This window comes from Myodes glareolus, chromosome 24, assembly GCF_982192425.1.
Source record: "Myodes glareolus chromosome 24, mMyoGla1.1, whole genome shotgun sequence".
Lineage (NCBI taxonomy): Eukaryota > Metazoa > Chordata > Mammalia > Rodentia > Cricetidae > Myodes > Myodes glareolus.
In genome coordinates this window covers 50,572,319-50,591,459 of record NC_142049.1, presented here as the reverse complement: position 1 = coordinate 50,591,459, position 19,141 = coordinate 50,572,319, and the positions used below count along the sequence as shown (strand labels likewise).

At 44.5% G+C, this 19,141-nt stretch overlaps 1 protein-coding gene across 2 annotated transcripts; it reads right to left on the bottom strand.

Moving 5' to 3' along the window:
• Nucleotides 1-12,336: 12,336 nt before the first annotated feature.
• Nucleotides 12,337-18,737, bottom strand: LOC146889989 (sialic acid-binding Ig-like lectin 13). Of its 2 annotated transcripts, none has more exons than XM_087901237.1 (7): nucleotides 18,262-18,737; nucleotides 17,797-18,066; nucleotides 17,520-17,567; nucleotides 15,016-15,267; nucleotides 14,639-14,726; nucleotides 14,402-14,488; nucleotides 12,337-13,162 (listed from the first exon to the last, which is right to left on the bottom strand). In XM_087901237.1, exons 1-6 carry the CDS (start codon nucleotides 18,689-18,691, stop codon nucleotides 14,410-14,412), a joined length of 1,167 nt encoding a protein of 388 aa, XP_087757363.1. In that variant the 5' UTR covers nucleotides 18,692-18,737; the 3' UTR covers nucleotides 12,337-13,162; nucleotides 14,402-14,409. The 2 variants fall into 2 exon arrangements, with proteins under 2 accessions (XP_087757363.1, XP_087757362.1); XM_087901236.1 differs by lacking the exon at nucleotides 12,337-13,162 and adding an exon at nucleotides 13,576-14,037 and having other exon boundaries at nucleotides 18,262-18,736.
• Between the last annotated feature and the right edge of the window lie 404 nt (nucleotides 18,738-19,141).

Sequence of the window (19,141 nt, the reverse complement as noted above, 5' to 3'; positions counted from 1 at the left end):
CTCCCTGCTTCTCCCTTCAACTTCCATCACACACCAGAGATCTCTTCTCTCCAAGTTCCTAGACCCACTTAATTCATTCGGTTGAATCCCAGGGTCATTCTTATCCCTGGCTTCCTGAATCTGTCAGCAAGTGAGAGATACATCCAGGCCTTCTTGACCCCTCATCACCTGGGAGCCCAGGACCCAGCTCCACACTCTCCTCACAGTGGCTCTGTTCGGTGACTTCTCCTACCAGCCTTCTCCCACCACATTCCCTGACTCTGAGTGATGGGGAGCCCAGGGTGCTCTCTGTGAACATGTCTCTTGTTTGTGATTTTAGCCAAATGCCTAGGGTCCTCAAACTCTACTTCATCTGGGCCCCTCCTCTATCTCTGATCTGAGCATCAACTGTTCATCTCTTCTTGGATCTCTCAGATCTTCCTTATCGTTGTAGGAGCAGGAGTAATTGTGACCTTTCTGAAAGTTTAGTCCACTTACAAGACTGGTCCTGTTAGTCACTGGCTATTCATTCAATTCTTGAAGTTACTTGGGCTGTGATTTCTTACCTCCAGGGACATCACTAGCATCTGTAGATATATGCGCAACCATATTTGATGTTTATGACACTGATCGAGAGACAGCTGGCCGTCCTGAATTACAGAATCTAGGTAGTCGTTTCTGTGTTGGCCTGTTCCTCAAGTGGCCTTTCTGACCTAACATCAGTGAGGGCTTCCCCACAGCTGCTCATATGAAGCCCCTGCTCTAGCCTTCCCCAGACTCTGTAATCCAGCCCCTCCCCAGACACATGCAGTGTTGCCTGTGGTAGGGACCTACTCCAGCCCTCTATGCGAGGTCGAGACAACCAATCAGCCCAGCTAGGATGACCTTTCTCAAGGGGGCTCTGCTGAATTCCACCAGATGGCAGTTTGTTAGCTCAGAGAACAGTCACAACAACATAACATGAGGGGACATGAGAAGAAGAGATTCAGAGGGAACCAGAGATAAAAGGGGGAGAGCAGGTGGGGTGGATAAAGAAGGCAAATGTGAGATAATATGGTCACACGATTTTATAAACATGTAATGAATTACTGAAGAGTGCTGGCAAGATGGCTCATCAGGTAAAAGTGCTTGCCCTAAGTCTGACCACACAAGCTTGATCCCCAGAACCCACATGTTGGGAAGAGAGGACCACTTCCTGCGAGCTGCTCTCTGATCTCCACATTTTCATGGGAGTGTTTTCTACGCACACCATCCCACAAAGCAGACGTACTGAAGAATGTCACTGTAGAACTTCAGGAACCAAACACAAACACATCCTCTGGGCACCCATTCATTTGTGATCTTATGTTCTCTCTTCTTTCCTTTTCACACTTCTTTTGTGGCTGTGTTTATGATGTAGTATAGCTGCTATTTAATAAAAGTGGAATGATGTCTGCACACTGCCTGAAGTTATTCGTATCCTGTGGCTGCAGACACCTGGTCTGAGCTATTTTCTCCTGTGAGTCCCTTTCAGGACCGCAGGCTGTGGTCCCAACACGTGTATGTCACATGAGGAGCCCACCAGTGTGTCAGAGAGGAAGATCTGGGAAAACAAAGTGAGAGAGGCGGAGTCTGGAGCCCCCAGGAATGCCCCTGGTGCAGATGGGCCCAGGACAGCTCACCAGGCTGTATACAGCACAGGGAAGTCAAGCCTTGCTTCTTGGAAACTGAAATGTTATTTCTCCCTTGTAAAAAGGAAAGTGGGAGGAGAATAGGGTGTGACAAGTGAAGGACCTGTGCAGGGGGCATCTGCTTTATCTAGCTGGGCTATGGGAGGTGTCCTTCTAAGGAGAAGGGGATGTCTGCTCTATCTAGCTGGGCTATGGAAGGTGTCCTTCTAAGGAGAAGGGGACATCTGCTCTATCTAGCTGGACTATGGAAGGTGTCCTTCTAAGGAGAAGCATAGGGAGATGGGTGCACATTCCAGGTGAGGCCTCCTGACCACAGAGGCAGAGATGGGGGTGGTGGAAGAGGCTAGGATGACAGAAACCATCAACAACCGGGAAAAAGAGAGGCTGATCCACTCCATAGCGGGACGGCAATGTGATACACAGATAAGCATGTGACTCCAGAGCCCCATGTCCCTGAGCCGTGAGAGAGATCCGTGTTTCTGCTGTATGTGACTGTGTTAGGTGCCACCAGAGGCTCTTGGGAACAGATTTTTAAAGTAGTTCTCAGAAGCCACAGAAGAACAGGGAAGCAGAACCTCCCTCTCCCCACAGCCTTTCTTTCGTGTTGTAATCACTCTTCAGGTTCCTCGTCCTGCCTCACCCTCGAAACTTCCTCCTTACAGCCCCTCCTTTCCTCCCAGACAGCTGCTGTCAGTGACCCAACACCACAGTGGCTCAGAGTGGAGGCAAACCTAAATGCAAGCCCCTGAAGTGCTGATGGGAATATCACTGGCTCCTCTGACACTGGTCTATAAAATTATAGTTTGAGCGGCATTATAGAAACCATAGGAATTAAATGATAAATAGAAAGATAGGACTTCATTTTAAAAACTAAACTTCTGTAGCCTCAGTTTCAAAGGTTCACAATCCCATCAATTTACTGACTGGGGTAGAAGAATCATACATTCCAGGCCGGCCTGTACTGTGGAGTAACCTCAAGGTGAACCCAGACAACTCAATGAGAGTCTATCTCAAAATAAAAGTTGCAGAGGTCTGAGAATGTGAAAGGGTATTTACGCAGTATGTTTAAAGCCCTACATTTACATCACATCCTGCGTGCTGGAGAAGTGGCTTAGTGGTCGAGAGCACTCGTTGCTCTGACAGAGACCCTGAGTCCAGCTCCCAGAGACCACATCAGGCCACACACAGTCACCTGTAACTCCAGCTCCAAGAGATCAGAGGCCTTCTTCTGACCTATAAGCGCTCTCTCTCTCTCTCTCTCTCTCTCTCTCTCTCTCACACACACACACACACACACACACACACACACACTAAAATAAAAATAATATCTTAAAGGAAACAAATATCAGTCCTTATATACATATACATCCAAAACATACACATTATGTGAATTTACATGAACTTCTTTTCAATAAGAAAGATGAACAGGTGCCCAATAGGAAAGGAAGCACACATTACAGAAGCAACAAGTGACCTCAGCCGAGAGGAAAGAGCATTTATTAAAAGGCATCTACACCAGCAGCCTTTACAGTAGATATACATGGACACAGGTAGGTTACCACAGGACCAGCCTTACTAATCTAATCCACACTTCTCTGCTATGGCAGCTCCCCCCCCCCCCCGGTTATGACAACTTTTATGGAAAAGGAAAGGTAACAACTGTAGCAATGACTCTGCAGCTAAGAGCACCAACTGCTCTTCCAGAGAATGAGCGTTCAATCCCCAGAAGCCACAGGGCAGCTGTCAGCAACCATTTCAACTCCAGTTCCATGGATCTGGTTCTTTCTTCCAACTCCTGTGGACATTGCCTGGACCTGCGCAGAATGTCCATACACATGAGATAATGATAAATTCATTTGAAAAAAGAGAAGATGAGTGCTCCAAGAACGAGAGGCAAAGAAAATGTTTTTTATACTACTGTGGAGACATAAATTAGTATAGACATCGTGCTAATCGGAATGAAGAGTTTAAAAACAATTAAAAAATGGAATGACCTCAGAGACAAACTGTAATTAGAAGTACTGACAGCTAAAGGGAAGGAGTCAGTGCCTCAGTGAGACACCTGCACCTCTGTCCATTACGGTCAAGAAACAGAATGTCTGTCAGTGGGGGACTGGAAAAGATGGGGGAATAGATGGAGAGAAAGGGGGGAGAAGAGTAGGAGGGGAGAGGAGGAGAAGAGAAAGGAAAAGAGAAGGATTATTAATTATAATAATTTAAATTTTTTCTTTTTTTAGTTTATTTAAAAAAAACTCTCTTTTCCCACTTTACATGTTAAATGCAGTCCCTACTCCCTCCGCCTTCCACCTTCTCCCCAAACTCCCCCATCCACTCCTCAAAGAAGATAAGACTTCTCATGGAAAGTCACAAACGTCTAACACATTGCTTTGAGGCAAGATCAAGGCCCTTCCCACTATATCTAGGCTGAGCAAGGTATCCCTCCAAGTAGAATGGGTTCCAAAAGTCAGAACAAGAAGTCGGGATAAACCTGGTCTCACTGCCAGCAGCCCCGCAGTCTGCCCCAGGCATACAGCTGTCACTCACATTCAGAGAGCCTAGTTTGGTCCTATGCTGGGTCCTTTGCTGTCAGGCCAGAGTTGCTAGGCTTCCATTAGTTCAGGTAAGCTGCTTCAGTGGTGTCCCCATCTTGCTCTTGACTTCTTTGCTCGCATTCTGGCTCCTCCCTCTCTTTGACTGGACTTTGGGAGCTTGGCCAATGCTCCACTGTGGTTTTCTGCATCTGCTTCCATCAGTTGCTGGATGTAGGTTCTCCCTCTCTGTCCTTCCACCATCTCGAACCATCCTGTTCCCTCTAGTTCTCCTCCCTCCTTGCCTTCTTCCCTCCTCCTCTTCCTCTTTCCCTACTCTTCCCACCCCCATGTTCCCAATTTTCTCAGGAGATCTTGTCTATTTCCCCTTCCCAGGGAGAATCTATGTATTTTTCTCTTAGGGTTCTCCTATTTACTTAGCCTCTGTGGGGTCGTGGACTATAGAAATCCTTTGGTTTATAGATAGTACTCACCTGTGAATGGGTACACACCATGCTCATCTTTCAGGGTCTGGGTTGCATCACTCAGGATGTTTTTCTAGTTCCATCCATTTGCATGCAAATTTTAAGATGTTATTGTTTTTTAACACTGGGTAGTATTCCATTGTGTAAATTACCATATTTTCCTCATCCATTCTGTTTCCAGGTTATGGCTATGACAAATAAAGCTGCTGTAAACGTAATTGAACAAATGTCCTTGTAGTATGGTTGAGCATTCTTTGGGTGTATGCCCAAGAGTGGTATTGCTAGGCCTTGTGGTTTAGGTTCCCAGTTTTCTGAGAAACCACTATACTGATTTCCAGAATGGTTGTATAAGTTTACATTCCCACCATCAATGGAGGAGTGTTTCTGCATCCTCTCCAGCATAAGCTATTATTGGTGGGTTTGATCTTAGCCATTCTGATAGCTGTAAGATGGTATCTCAGAGTCATTTTGATTTGCATTTCTTTGATGGTTAAGGATGTTGAACATTTCTTAGGTATCTTAAAGCCATTTGAAATTCTTCTGTTGAAAATTCTGTTTAGATCTGTACCCCATTTTTAATTGAATTATTTGATATTTTGATGTCTAATTTCTTGAGTTCTTTATATATTTTGGAGATCAGTCCTCTGATGTGGGGTTGGTTAAGATTTTTTCCTATTCAGTAGGCTGCTTTTTTTGTCTTATTGACTGTGTCCTTTGCTTTACAGAAGCAAAGTTTCAGGAGATCCCATTTATTTTTTGTTTCTCTCAGTGTCTGTGCTACTGGGATTATATTTAGGAAGTGGTCTCTTGTGTCCATGCATTGAAGAATACTTCTCACTTTCTTTTCCATCAGGTTGGGTGTAGTTGAATTTATATTGAGATCCTTGATCCATTCGTACTTGAGTTTTGTGCATGAGGATAGATATGGATCTACTTTCATTCTTCTGTATGCTGACATCCAGTTACACCAGCACCATTTGTTAAAGATGCTTTCTTTTTTCCATATTTTAGCTTCTTTGTCAAAAATCAGGAGTTTGTAGGTGTGTGGATTAATATCCAGGTTTAATTCCATTGATCAATCTGTCTCTGTTTATGCCAACACCAAGCTGTTTTCATTACTGTAGCTCTGTAATAGAGTTTGATGTCAAGGACTGTGATGCCTCCAGAAGTTTGTTTATTGTACAGGATTGTTTTGGCTATCCTGACTTTTTGTTTGTTTGTTTGTTTTTCCATATGAAGTTGAGTATTGTTCTTTCAAGGTGTGTGAAAAATTGTGTTGGGATTTTGATAGGGCTTGCATTGAATCCATAGATTGCTTGTGGTAGGATTGCCATTTTTATTATGTCCACCCTACCAATCCAAGAGCATGGAAGATCTTTCCATTTTCTTATATCTTCTTCTGTTTCTTTCTTCAAAGACTTAACGTTCTTGTCAAACAAGTCTTTCACTTATTTAGTTAGTATTATTCCAAGATATTTTACGTTATTTGTGGTTATCCTGAATGGTGATGTTTCTCTGATTTCTTTCTCAACTTCTTTATCATTTGTATATAGAAGGGCTACTGATTTTCTTTTTTAGTTGATCACACATTACTGAAGGTATTTATCAGCAATAGGAGTTCCCTGATAGAATCCTTGGGGTCACTTATATATACTATCATATCATCTGCAAGTAACAAAAGTTTTATTTCTTGCTTTCCTATTTGTATCCCCTTGATCTCCTTTTGTTGTCTTATTGCTCTACCCAGTACTTCAAGAATTATGTTGAATAGATATGGAGAGAGTGGACAGCTTTGTCTTGTTTCTGATTTTAGTGGAATCGCTTTGAGTTTTTCTCCATTTAATTTGGTGGTGGCTGTTGGCTTGGTATATATTGCTTTTATTATGTTTAGATATGTTCCTTGTATCCCTGATCTCTCCAAGACTTTTATCATAAAGGGGTGTTGGTTTTGTCAAATGCTTTTTCAGCATCTACTGAGATGATCATATTTTTTCCTTTAGTTTATTTATATAGTGAATTACATTGCCAGATCTTAGTATGTTGAACCATTACTGCATCTCTGGGATGAAACCGACTTGATCATGGTGGATGATGGTTTTTATGTGTTCTTGGATTCAATTTGCCAGTATTTTATTAGTATTTTTACTTCAATGTTCATGAGGGAGATAAGTCTGTAATTCTCTTTCTTGGTTAAGTCTTTGTGTGGTTTCAGTATCAGGGTAACTGTAGCTTCATAGAACAAATTTGGCAATGTTCCTTCTATTTCTATTATGTGGAACAATTTGAGGAGCATAGACATTAGCTCTTCTTTGACGTTCTGGTAGAATTCTGCTCTAAAACAATTAGGCCCTGAACATTTTTGGTTAGGAGGCTTTTGATGACTACTTCCATTTTGTTGTAGGTTATCAGTCTATTTAAATTGTTGACCTGGTCTTGATTAAATTAGGTATGTGGTACCTGTCCAGAAAATTGTTCATTTCTTTTACATTTTCCAATTTTGTAAAGTATGGGTTTTCGTAGTATGACCTAATTATTCTCCAGATCTCTTCAGTGTCTGTTGTTATGTCTCCCTTTTCATTTCTGATTTTGTTCATTTGGATGTTTTCTCTCTGTCTTTTGATTAGTTTGAATAAGGGTTTGTCTGTCTTGTTAATTTTCTGAGTGAACCAGCTCTTTGTCTCACTGATTCTTTGTATTGTTTTCTTTATTTTATAATTTCAGCCCTCATTTTTATAATTTCTTGTTGTCTACTCTTCCTGGGTGAGTTTGCTTCTTTTTGTTCTAGAGATTTCAGGTGTGCTGTTAAGTCACTAGTGTGAGATTTCTCCACTTTATTTATATAGGCACTTATTGCCATGAATTTTCCTCTTAGCACTGCTTTCATAGTGTCCCATAGGTTTGGGTACATTGTGCCTTCATTTTCGTTGAATTCTAGGAAGTCTTTAATTTCTTTCTTTATTTCCTCTTGACCCAGGGAAGATTTAATTGAGCACTGTTCAATTTCCATGTGTTTGTTGGTTTTCTGAAGTTAGGGTTGTGAAATTTTAACTTTAACCAGTGGTGATCTGATAAGATACAGGGGGTTATTTCAATTTTTTTTTGTATCTGTTGTTGTATGCTTTGTTACTGAGTATGTGGTCAGTTTTAGAGAAGTTCCATAAGGTGCTGAGAAGGTAATTTTTTGTGTGTTTGGGTGGAATGTTTTATAGATATCTGTTAAGTTTATTTGAGTCATGATATCTGTTAGTTCTCTTATTTCTCTCTTAAGTTTCTGTCTGGTTGACCTGTCCATTGGAAAGAGTGGGGTGCTGAAATCTCCTACTATTAGTGTGTGGGATTTGATGTGTGATTTAAGCTTAAGTAATATTTCTTTTACATATGTAAATGCTCTTGGATTTGGGGTATAAATGTTCATGATTGAGACTTTATCTTGATGGATTTTTCCTGTGATGATTATGAAGTGTCCTTCTCCATCTCTTCTGATTGATTTTAGTTTGAAGTCTACAACAGCTTGTTTCTTGGGTTTATTTGATTGTAAAATTTTTTCCCAACCCTTTACTCTGAATTAATGTCTGTCTTTGAGTCTTTGAGACTGAGGTATGTTTTTTGGATACAGTGGAATAATGGATCCTGCTTTCATGTCCATTCTGTTAGCCTGTGTCTTTTTACAGTAAATTGAGTCCATTGATATTAGGAGATATTAATGACACGTGATTGTTAATTCATGTTATTTTTTAGAAGTAGTGTCTGTGTGTTTTTCTTCTTTGGGGTTTGTTGATTGAGGTTATCTGTTGCCTGTGTCTTTTTGGGTGCAGTTAGCTTCTTTGGGTTGGAGTTTTCCTTCTAGTACTTTCTATAGGACTGGGTTGTGAATAGGTATTGTTTAAACTTGGTTTTATCATGAAATGTCTTGTTTTTTTCCATCAAAGGTGATTGAAAGCTTTGCTAGGTATAGTAGTCTGGGCTTACATCCATGGTCTCTTAGTGTCTATAGCACATCTGTCTGGGACCTTCTGGCTCTCATGGTTTCCATTGAGAAGTTGGGTGTAATTCTTGTATGTTACTTTGTATGTTACTTGGCCTTTTTCCTTTGCAGCTCTTAATATTCTTTCTTTATTCTGTATGTTTTTTGTTTTGATTATTATATGGCAAGTGGACTTTTTTTGGTCTAATTTATTTGGTGTTCTTAAGTCTTGTAACTTTATAAGCATATCCTTCCTTAGATTGGGAAAGTTTTCTTCTATCATTTTGTTGAATATATTTTATGTGCCCTTGAGTTGGAGTTCTTCTCCTTCTTCTATCCCAATTTTTCTTAGGTTTGGTCTTTTCATAGTGTCCCAGATTTTCTGAATGCTTTATTTTAAAATTTTGTTGGATTTATTGTTTTCTTTGACCAATGAAGCTATTTTCTTTGTAGTATCTTCAACATTTGAGAGTCTCTCTTCCATCTCTTATATTCTGTTGTTTATGCTAGCATTTGGTAGTTCCTGTTCATTTATCCAGATTTTCTATTTCCAATATTTTCTTGGTTTGTGTTTTCCTTATTGCCTCTATTTCACTTTTCAAGTCTTGAATTGTTTTCTTCAACTGCTTGATTGGTTTTTCATATTTTTCTTGAGAGATTTATTGATTTCTTCCAATTTTTTGTTTGTCTTTTCCTGTATTTCTTTAAGGGAATTTTTCATTTCTTTTTTAAGGGTCTCTAAGATGTCTAAACATCTTCATAAAGTTATGTTTAAGATCATCTTCTTCTGCCTCTTCTAGGTTACGATGATCAGTTCTTCCTGTTGTATGACCACTGGATTCTGGTGTTACCACAGTGCTTTTTAGATTATTGAATGGATTTTTGCATTGGCTCCTACCCATCTCTTCCTCCAAATGGTGCTGGTAGTGTCTTTGCGTCTTGGTCCAATACTTGCTGTTGCTGTCTGTGTCTTAGGGAGCTGCTCTTAGTCTGCTCTGTGCAGTCACTGTCTGTGTCTCAGGGAACCACTGAGGTCTCCCTTGGCCTGCTCTCTTGGTTCACTCTGTGCAGCTCCAGCCTGTGCTTCGGAGTTCCTCTGAGGTCGTAGGGAATGGGTGGTTTTGAGGGCAGAGTGGGCCTTGTAGCTTACAGGGTTCGATCAATGGAGGAGGGCAGTTAGAGCTGACTGCCTGCAGGAAGCTTGCCTGCTGGCCGGCTAGTGAATCTGAGGCAGGTGGGCAAGGGGCCCAGAGTTTTGCCCTGGTACTGAGGGCCTAGAGAGTGGGGTGCCCAACTGGCTGGCTGATCACTCACCTCTTGATTCACTCTGTGCAGCTGCAGCCTGTGCTTCAGAGTTCCTCTGAGGTCTCAGGGGATGGATAAGTTTGGGGGGAGAGTTTGTCTTATAGCTTATAGGGTCCGATCGATTGGGGGGCATTGTTGGAGCAGTTTACCTGAAAGAAACTTGCATGCTGGCTGGCTAGTGAAGCTGAGGGAGGTGGAAGAGGACCTGAGATTTTGCCCTGAAAAATTATAATTTTTATAACAATAGTAGTTATAATTATAAGAAGAAGACTTAAAAAGCAGAAAATTGCACCATTTGCAAAAACAGGTGAACTTGGAGGATGTTGCACAAGACAGGTAGAGAAAGATGGTTACCACATTGTGATAATTTATGTGCAATCAGAGAAATTTTTGGTTTCCGAAAAAACTGTAGTCGGCACATATTGGCTGATGCCAGAGACTGAGGGCAAGAGTTCCAGTATGGTGAAACTGCAAGCAGCACTTCGAGAGCAGGGGAAGGTGCTGGAAATCGGCCACACCGTACGATGACCACACATGAGCTGCGTATTTCAAAACTGCTCAGTTTAAACTTCAAATTTTCTGATGACAAAGCAAAGAACAGCAAACAGCAGCAGAAACCAGTCAGTCTCTACAAGAGCACAAGAATGCTTGCTCAAGTGTAAAAGCATTAGTGAGTGAGGGTGCGGGGTGAGTCTTGGTTCACGTCAGACTCAGGTCTCAATGAACTTGTACTCCAGAGCTCAGGCTGTTCAATATAAATAAACATAGCTTCTATTTGTCAATAACATAACTAACATGATGATAAAGGGAAGAGGTGAATATCCGCAAAAATGACCCTCTGTTGCTGAAAGGACTAGCTTCCGTGGAAATGACACCTGCTGCCGGAAAGACCAGTCTCTAGCAGTGCAGGACCGGAAGGGGCGCTGGAGTCAGAGCACCACTCAACTGACCGTTCTATCTGAGGGAGGAAAACTTAATTCTACAGATGGAGAAAATGGGGAAACACACACACACACACACACACACACACACACACACTGAGGGTCCCACTATCTTCTCTTTTCTTTATTTTTTCAAATATCTTTTTTAAAAGTTGTTTTTCTTGATTTTATTGTTTTTATTGCTTTTATTTTTCACTCCCCCCTTTTCCTCTCCCATCCCCTTCTACCCTCTCTCCATGCTCCCAATTTACTCAGGAGATCTTGTCTTTTTCTACTTTCCATGTAGATTAGATCCATGTATATCTCTCTTAGGGTCCTCTTTGTTGTCTAGGTTCTCTGGGGTTGTGAATTGTAGGCTGATTTTCTTTGCTTTATGCTAAAAGCCACTTATGAAGGTGTATGATATTTGTCTTTCGGTGTCTAGGTTAGGTCCCTCAATACGATGTTTTCTAGATCCATCCATTTGCACACAAATTTCAAGATGTCATTATTTTTTTCTGCTGTGTAGTACTCCATTGTGTAAATGAACCACATTTTCCTTATCCATTCTTCAATTGAGAGGCATTTAGGTTGGTTCCAGTTTCTGTATATGACAAATAACGCTGCCATGCACACAGTTGAGCACATGTTCTTGTGGAATGACTGAGCATCCTTTGGTTATATACCTAAAAGTGATATTGGTGGGTCTTGAAGTAGGGTATTTCCTAATTTTCTTAGAAATCACCATAGTGCTATCCAAAGGGGCTGCACCAGCTTGTACTCCCACCAGCAATGCAGAAGTGATCCCTTTTCCCCACAACCTCTCCAGCATAAGTTGTCATCAGTGTTTTTGACCTTGCCATTCTTACAGGTGTAAGATGGAATCTCAGAGTTGTTTTGATTTGCGTTTCTCTGAAGGTGAAGGATGCTGAGCGTTTCCTTGAGTGTCTCTGCACCTCCTCAAGGGGACCCTTCCCCTTCCTGCAGCTTTTGTCTAATGTTTCCTGAGGTTTGTATGTTTAGGATTGATGTGGGTGTGATGGAATGTAGGGGGGGGGATTTGGTGGAACAGGGGTCACTGCACATGTGCACCTGAAATGGTTCGTGGGACCCTGACTGATGCCTCTGTCTCTTCTGCCTCTCTGAGCTTTCATGGGGTGAACAGACCCCCACCACGTGTTCCTACCTCCGTGGGCTGAGACACCACAGCCCCACGGTAAAGCCACAGGACCATGAAACCTATGAACTCATGAGCCAAGAGCAACCTTTCTCCTTGTGAACTGTTTTCCTCAGGCGTTTGATGAGAGAGACAGATGCATTCTTCTTCCTGGTGTCCAGACTCTACTGTGGTATGTTCTGAGCAGACCAGCTTTGGGATTCTGTTAGCGTGAACCCCATCATGGCTGTGCCTCTCTCAAAGGCTCTTGTTTCTTTTTTTCCATCAATAAGAAATTTACTTATTTTTTAAAAATCCAAATGCTGGCATTGTCCAGAAAATTGTAACTGTTTTATTTATAACTGCTATGAAGTTGAATGTTGAAATGTTTTCCTGAAAATATTCTTCTTACATTAATGATTTACATCGTGAATTTATATTAAAAATTCACACACAATGAAAATGGGAAAAACCACCAGTACCTGATTTCTGTTCCCTATTTTTCAGCACGCAAACATATACATAGGTACCTTCCTATCCCATGGGAAAAAAATCTAACATTCAGGACAGTAAGAAGAAAAAAATAGAGAATGTAATGTTTCCCCTCATAATGGTTCTTTGGGCGGGGGTTGTTTGGTTTGTTCTATTTTTGGAGACAAGGTTTCTCTGCTGCTTTGGAGCCTGTCCTGGAACTAGCTCTTGAAGACCAGGCTGACCTCGAACTCACAGAGATCCACCTTCTTCTGCTTCCCGAGTACTGGGATTAAAGGCGTGTGCCACCACTCTTAAGAGCATTCTCCACGTACACTGCATGCTAGCTAGGTTTCTTTGAGCATAATTGTTACACATTTGCCTTGGATAGCACACAGGTTGGTATCTTCAAAAAGGCCAACCAGGTAGGCCTCACTTGCCTCCCGCAAAGACCAATAGCTGCATTCTGGAAGCGCAGATCTGTTTTGAAGTCCTGAACAAAATCTCGCACCAGACACCAGAAGGGGAACTTGTGAATCAAAAGTTTATTGGATTTCTGATAGCTTCTGATTTCACAGAGTGTCAGCGCCAGGCCTGTCACAATGACGTTTCTTCATCCCTCCATTAGAGGGCGCACGCTTGCAAGCGGCTTTGTAGCCAGTTGTTTCGTGGCTGCTTTATCACCTGTGGATTTTGGGGCAGTCTGGTTTGTACCAGCCATGGTATGGGCACCTCCTTACTTACTCCCTCCTCCTTTCTCCTTCTGCAGGAGCTCGGCAAGCCAGAGGGGGCGCTGGCCTTAGAGAACTGCAGTAGGCAAGGATGGCTGAGAACACAATTCGGCTCTTGTTTCTTACCATGCACTATAGATTAGCATCTTCCACTGCCCTCCCTCTGCCTCCCTCTGCTCTAAGGCTTCCTGTGAGTACCACACTGTAGCCTATTGCGCACACTCTTCCCCAGTCCATCTCCTTGAAGCGCCTTCCAACAGACTCAAGGACGCGCCTCCTCTGGCCCTGAGAGCTTTCCAGCCATCACCCAAGTGTCCCTGTCAGCAGCTGCTCTCTTGTCTGCACCGCACCTCTACTGTTGACAAGTCCCAGTTCACTGCATATTTTTATTCCTGTTCTCATCTTTATACCAGTCAATCTTTGGTAACAGAAATGGGAGCATCCATGAAAATGGTCCATATGTAGCAATAGTCGCTTCTGCCCGTGGTCTGAGATGCATGACATGTACATTGCCTACCCAGAGTAACATGCAGCTAGAGGCTGGGGTGTTCATGTTAGAGAGAGGAGAAGAGGTGGGGGAAGGGCTTTGAGGTGTGGAGACTCACAAATACACACTTTCCAATAAAGGGGGCTGGGAAGGCAGTGTGAGGAACTCATGACACAGTGACTGAGGAAACGGGGAGGAGTCCAGCAGCACATGGACCATGCAAGGCCCCACTGCACGCTGTGATGTCTGCCCAGCTCCGTCTATGGTGAAAGTTCAGGATTCTCAGGAAGCAGATGCAATAAGTGACAGTTGCATCGGGAAGCTCATTCTGAGGGCAGTGTCTAGAACATGGACATAGTGGATGAAGGGAATTCTGTGACTAGGGACATTTGGGGATCACAGATGGTGAGTTCATGTAGAGAAATGGGTATGAGTGACCCAGGTGAGGAGAGGGTGGGAGAGGGGGAGAGAGGGAGACAGGGAGGGAGGCCAGGTTCATGGCATGAGGGTGGAGAGAGCTCATGGTAGAGACCCGCCACTGGAATTGGGTACAGATAAGACCAGGAAAATCATGTGATTGGCAAGAACAAGGGTTTGAAATGGGATTGGGCAGCTGACCTGTGTCCATGCTGAACCAGTCAGGCTATTCTATGGCCATTAAAAAGGAGGATCCCAAAGAAGATGAGACAGATCTACTCCACTTACCCGAGAAACTAACTGATGGTCGTGTCTGAATAGTCCCTGTGCACTGCTGCCCTTGCTGTCTTCTTCCTACGAGATCTCACTCTGAGGGAAGAGACCAGGGCCTTCTAGAGGACACTCTGGCAGCCACCTCACTGCCCACAGTTCCCTTACTGTCCCACAGCCCAGACCATTTCTACTACTGCGGGACTGAGACATCAGGTGGTTGATGTCCTCCCTCGGGATAGCACTCCCCTGAGGATAATGAGGCAGAGCCCAAGAAGCAGGACTTTAACAGCAGCCTCCACCACAGCCACCAGAACCACTTCTGCTATCAGCCCTGATTTCCCTGCAGAAATGTGGTCAGTGCTAGCATCACGGGCTAACCACAACCCAAAGACTTTTCTCTCTCAGTAGGATCAGGTCCTCTAAATGCCCCTCATTTCTGAACTTAAGACCTTATGATCCCAGGAGTACCCGACCTTACACCCTAACTATCCAGACTCTGACCCTCAAGCACAAGGATGTGCATTAATGGGAGGCAGAGCAGGGCCCACTCTCTTCCCTTGCTGTTGAGTGACTAGGCACCCTGATCCTCCTGGAGGCGGGGGTCACATTGGCAGTCCCTTGACACTCACGCTTTAAAAACAGAGACGTGTGCTGAGATCCGAGACCATTCTGTGCAGTGCAGGTGAATTTCCCTTCGTATCTCAGGTGCTCTGGGGACAGTTTTAACAACCCAGGAGTTGAGGGCTGTATGGGACTCAGAATGACGTTTTCATGGACCCAGTTCAGCCTGGCAGGAGGGTTACTGTCAACAGTACAGGCAATATGAAGGGTCTCTCCTGCCAGCAAAGTCAGTGTGGAGCCATTTCTCAGGGCTGTGGATGCTGGAGAGGAAGAGACATGGAGTCATTAGTGACAAAGAAGTCAAGAGGAGAAAGAAGGTCACAGAAGCAGATGAGTAAAAGTTTGGTGTGGATACCTGTCCTTGTGGATTCAGTGACACAGTACAGATGCAGGCAGCCCCTCTGATGAGTCCCACCCCACTCTCTGTCTCTCCCCACCCCGTTGTGTGTGTGTATGTGTGAGAGAGACCCTGCTCTGTGTGTGTGTGTGTGCACGTGCGTGTGAGTGTGTGTGTGTGAGAGAGAGAGAGAGAGACAGAGAGAGACATAAATAGAGAGAGAGACATGATAGAGATGAGAGAGATCTTTTTTACTGTTTGTATAACTTGTGTGAAGGGGCCTTCTGATGCTTTTTGAGTTTCCCAGATCTTATAAGTTCCAGTAGCTCCATGAGTCTTGAGCATCCCTTCTCCCTCCAGGAGGGAGTGTTCTGGTCTGGAAGAAATATCACCTCCTAGGCGCTGTACATGTTGTGGTCCAGGAGTGCTTGCTGGAGGAAGGTGTCTAGTTCTGCACAATGGCATGAGTGAGGGTCGAGCTTGAAGCCAGAACATGGTGAAGGCGGAGGAAGACAGAGAACGCAAGTTGCACAAGGCAGAAGACCTCGGAAAACACAGGAACGACTCGGGTTGAATGGAGAATGTGGACAAGGTCAGTCTTCTGAAGGTCAGACATGAAGTGGTGTGTCTGTGTGTGTATGTGTGTGTGTGTTTCAATAAGCTCACATGTGGAAATCATAACATGTGTCAGGGTAGACCAATATACTATAGAAAGTTCCTTCTGCTTTCTACAAACTACTGCATTTCATGAAAAGGGATGAGGACAGTGTGAAATACATTTATAATTCATGTCAAAAGGAATTAGTGATTCCTTTTGTTCAAGAATAACTAATTTGAATCATTAAATAATACACGTGAATGACTCTGGAAATCTCCATAAGAATATTTGTAGTAGTTCCGGGAATGAAACACTGTGACTGAGGAGGGTATGGTAGCGCAGACAGACCTGGAACCCCAGCTCTCAGAACCACAGCTCGGTGCTTGGCTGGGCTACATCACTGCTCTATAGAAAAACTCATTCTGACTGTGCCATTAAGGTCTGAAGTCACACAGGAAAAATGCTTATCAAATAACATGGGGGCTCTGGGGACATCATGGCAGAAGGGGAGGAAAGATGTAAGAGCAGGAGGGTGGAGAGCTGTGAATCAAAGTCTCACGGATATAACACGGATGTTTCACGCATGAACTGTGGCTGCTGAGCAAGACCTGCAGTAGACTGAGTCCTCCAACCTTCAGTTATGGGAGGCGAGGGCTTCAGCAGTCTACCCATCTCTGGGAAGTCAATGTTGCTGACAGACAGTGGGGAGGACTGGAAAAGAAATTGGAGTCCTCAGTAGTGTAGCCACTGATAAGTTACCCTTGCTCAAATAATTAACCTCACTCCACGCTCATGCTGATAATGGGCCACACACAAAAGACATGAAACCAAGAGGGGGCGTGATAAGAAGGTTTCATTTGGGAGGAGAAAAGGGTAAGAGAGGATAACAATGAGTAATACCTAAGCTTGTGCACCCGCGTGTGTGTATAAAATGTGTGCGTGAAAGAACAAATAAAAACACATATACATTCCATTGTCATTGTCTATTGGTAAAGTTCAAGTGGTCGCACCCCACCCACAGGAGGTGAGACTGTAGAAAACACATGTTCCCATCCCACAGTCCCGGAAACACAATCGTGATGGAAAATATCCTACCACTTCTCTCAACATTTGAATTTATTGCACTGACTAACACCCATTTGTGAACCTAGTCTTACTGTGCATTTCTGTGGATATAACTGAGTTAGCACTATGGCTGCCTATTAACACAGGAGGCCACAGGAGTCAGAGTTCATCCATAAAACATGGACCAAGCCTTGAAGAACAGAAGCTATGTGGGCTCTTAACATTTAGTTCCTTCACAGTCCTTCAGGTGGATAAATCTAGGCTCAACGCATTTCTGTTTGGCTATGTTAATATTGCCCTGGGCTCTTGTGCTCAAGGTGAGTGTACAGCTCTCCTGGGAGTGAGGGGGATTTGGGGACAGATGCTCAAGTGGCCAATACAGATCCATTGGTGAGAAGACACTGTCTCCTCATAAGAGATCAATCGCTGTTTCCAGAATGAATCTAGTAAGGACAGGATTTTCCTTTTGATGAACAGGCACTGCATCCCCCATCTAAAATATGTTTACTTACCTGGACCAACTCCTTTGTAGATAATCATGGTTAGATTCTTTGGAGCATCTGAGAAAGAATGACACCATAGACCCATTAGTGGAAAGGTTAGGTGAACATCCGTCTTCTGGCCTCAGGAGCTGCCTAGGTATGATGGTGGAGTTCATCTGGTTCCCTCAGGTCCTGACCTGCCCGCATCCATATTCAATAACTTGGTGTAAAGACCTTAATCTCACCACCCCCCACTGTCCCTTTGGGCTTTTCTCATCAAAGACACAGTGGCCCAGCCCAGCCTCACATGACACGTTGAGACGGATGGTCGTTCTTGTGGCCACACCAGCTCCAGGCAGGGTCACCTGACAAGTGAGGTTGGTGCCATGGTCCCGGGGCTGGGGGGTGACAGTCAGCACTGAGGAACCAGCGGTGTTGGTGCTCAAGGGTGACACAGAGGAACCAGTCCAGGAGAAGGCGGGGGACCCACAGGCCCAAGGCGCAGAGCAGCTCAGGTTGCTGGGACAGCCAGCCTCCAGGGTCCCCGGGATAAGGATGTTGGGGGTTTTAGTGAGGTCTGGTGAGGAGAGGGGAGACATGGAGGATCAGGATGGGGTGAGGCACAGCTTCAGGGGAAGCCCTGGATCTGATACAGCTTCTCCCCTGAACCCTGATGCTCAGATACACTGCTCCCAGGAAGGACTCCTACCCCAGGCCTGCCCTGTGGCGCCCATGGCTTTCCCTGGTGGCTTCTCTGCAAGCCCCGCCTGACCTGTCACTTGCAGAGTCATCTTGTTCTGAAGATAATTTAACCTCGCTGTTCCTCTCTCCAGGCGAAAGAAGTATGACCCCGCATCATCCTTCCTGGTCTCTCTGATTTCCAGGGAGCAGTTGTTCTTCAGTGGTTCTCCGAGCAGGAAGAATCGGCCCCGGGTGCTAGGCTGTGTTGGCCGCCCTGGGTTATTTGTGGCCACTGGGGAATCCTTCCCTGTGTTGGCTCCAGCCTGGAACCAGTATCCATGAGCTGGGTCTGACTCAGTCCATAGCCCATCGCGGTAGGAGAACTTACAGGGTACAAAGATACACAGGCCCTCTTGCACCACCACCATCCTATCCACATCCAGGCTGTAACCCCTTATGCCCTCAAGCCCACCCTCTACCTCCTTCATCCCCCAGAGCAGCAGCAGCAGCAGCGGCAGCATGTCGAGCTGAAGCTGCAGGGCCACCACAAGTCTGACTCTCTGGACTCTTCTCTGAGGAACTAAGAGATGCAAGACCTGGAGGAAGCCCCACCCGAAGCAGGTTGAGGCCAGGACAGTGGCTGTCTTGGGAGGAGGAGCTTCAGACCCAGGCACTGCCATGGCCCTTGGGCCATGAAGATCAGCTACCCACCACCCAGATCTACTCCTGAGGCCAAAGAAGGCAACTGCCTCTCTCAAATTCACCCATACAGGGCCTGATCCTGTCTTCTTTCTCTCTGTACTAACCTTGGCCATTGAGTGATATTTCCTACCCAGTAAAAAATTGTTTTGCTTCATCCAGAGCCCCCAGAGCCTCCCCTGAGGCTGATGATATTGGTGGAGTTGGGGATGATTCTCTGAGGAACTAAGAGATGCACGACCTGGAGAAAGCCCCACCGGAAACAGGTATAT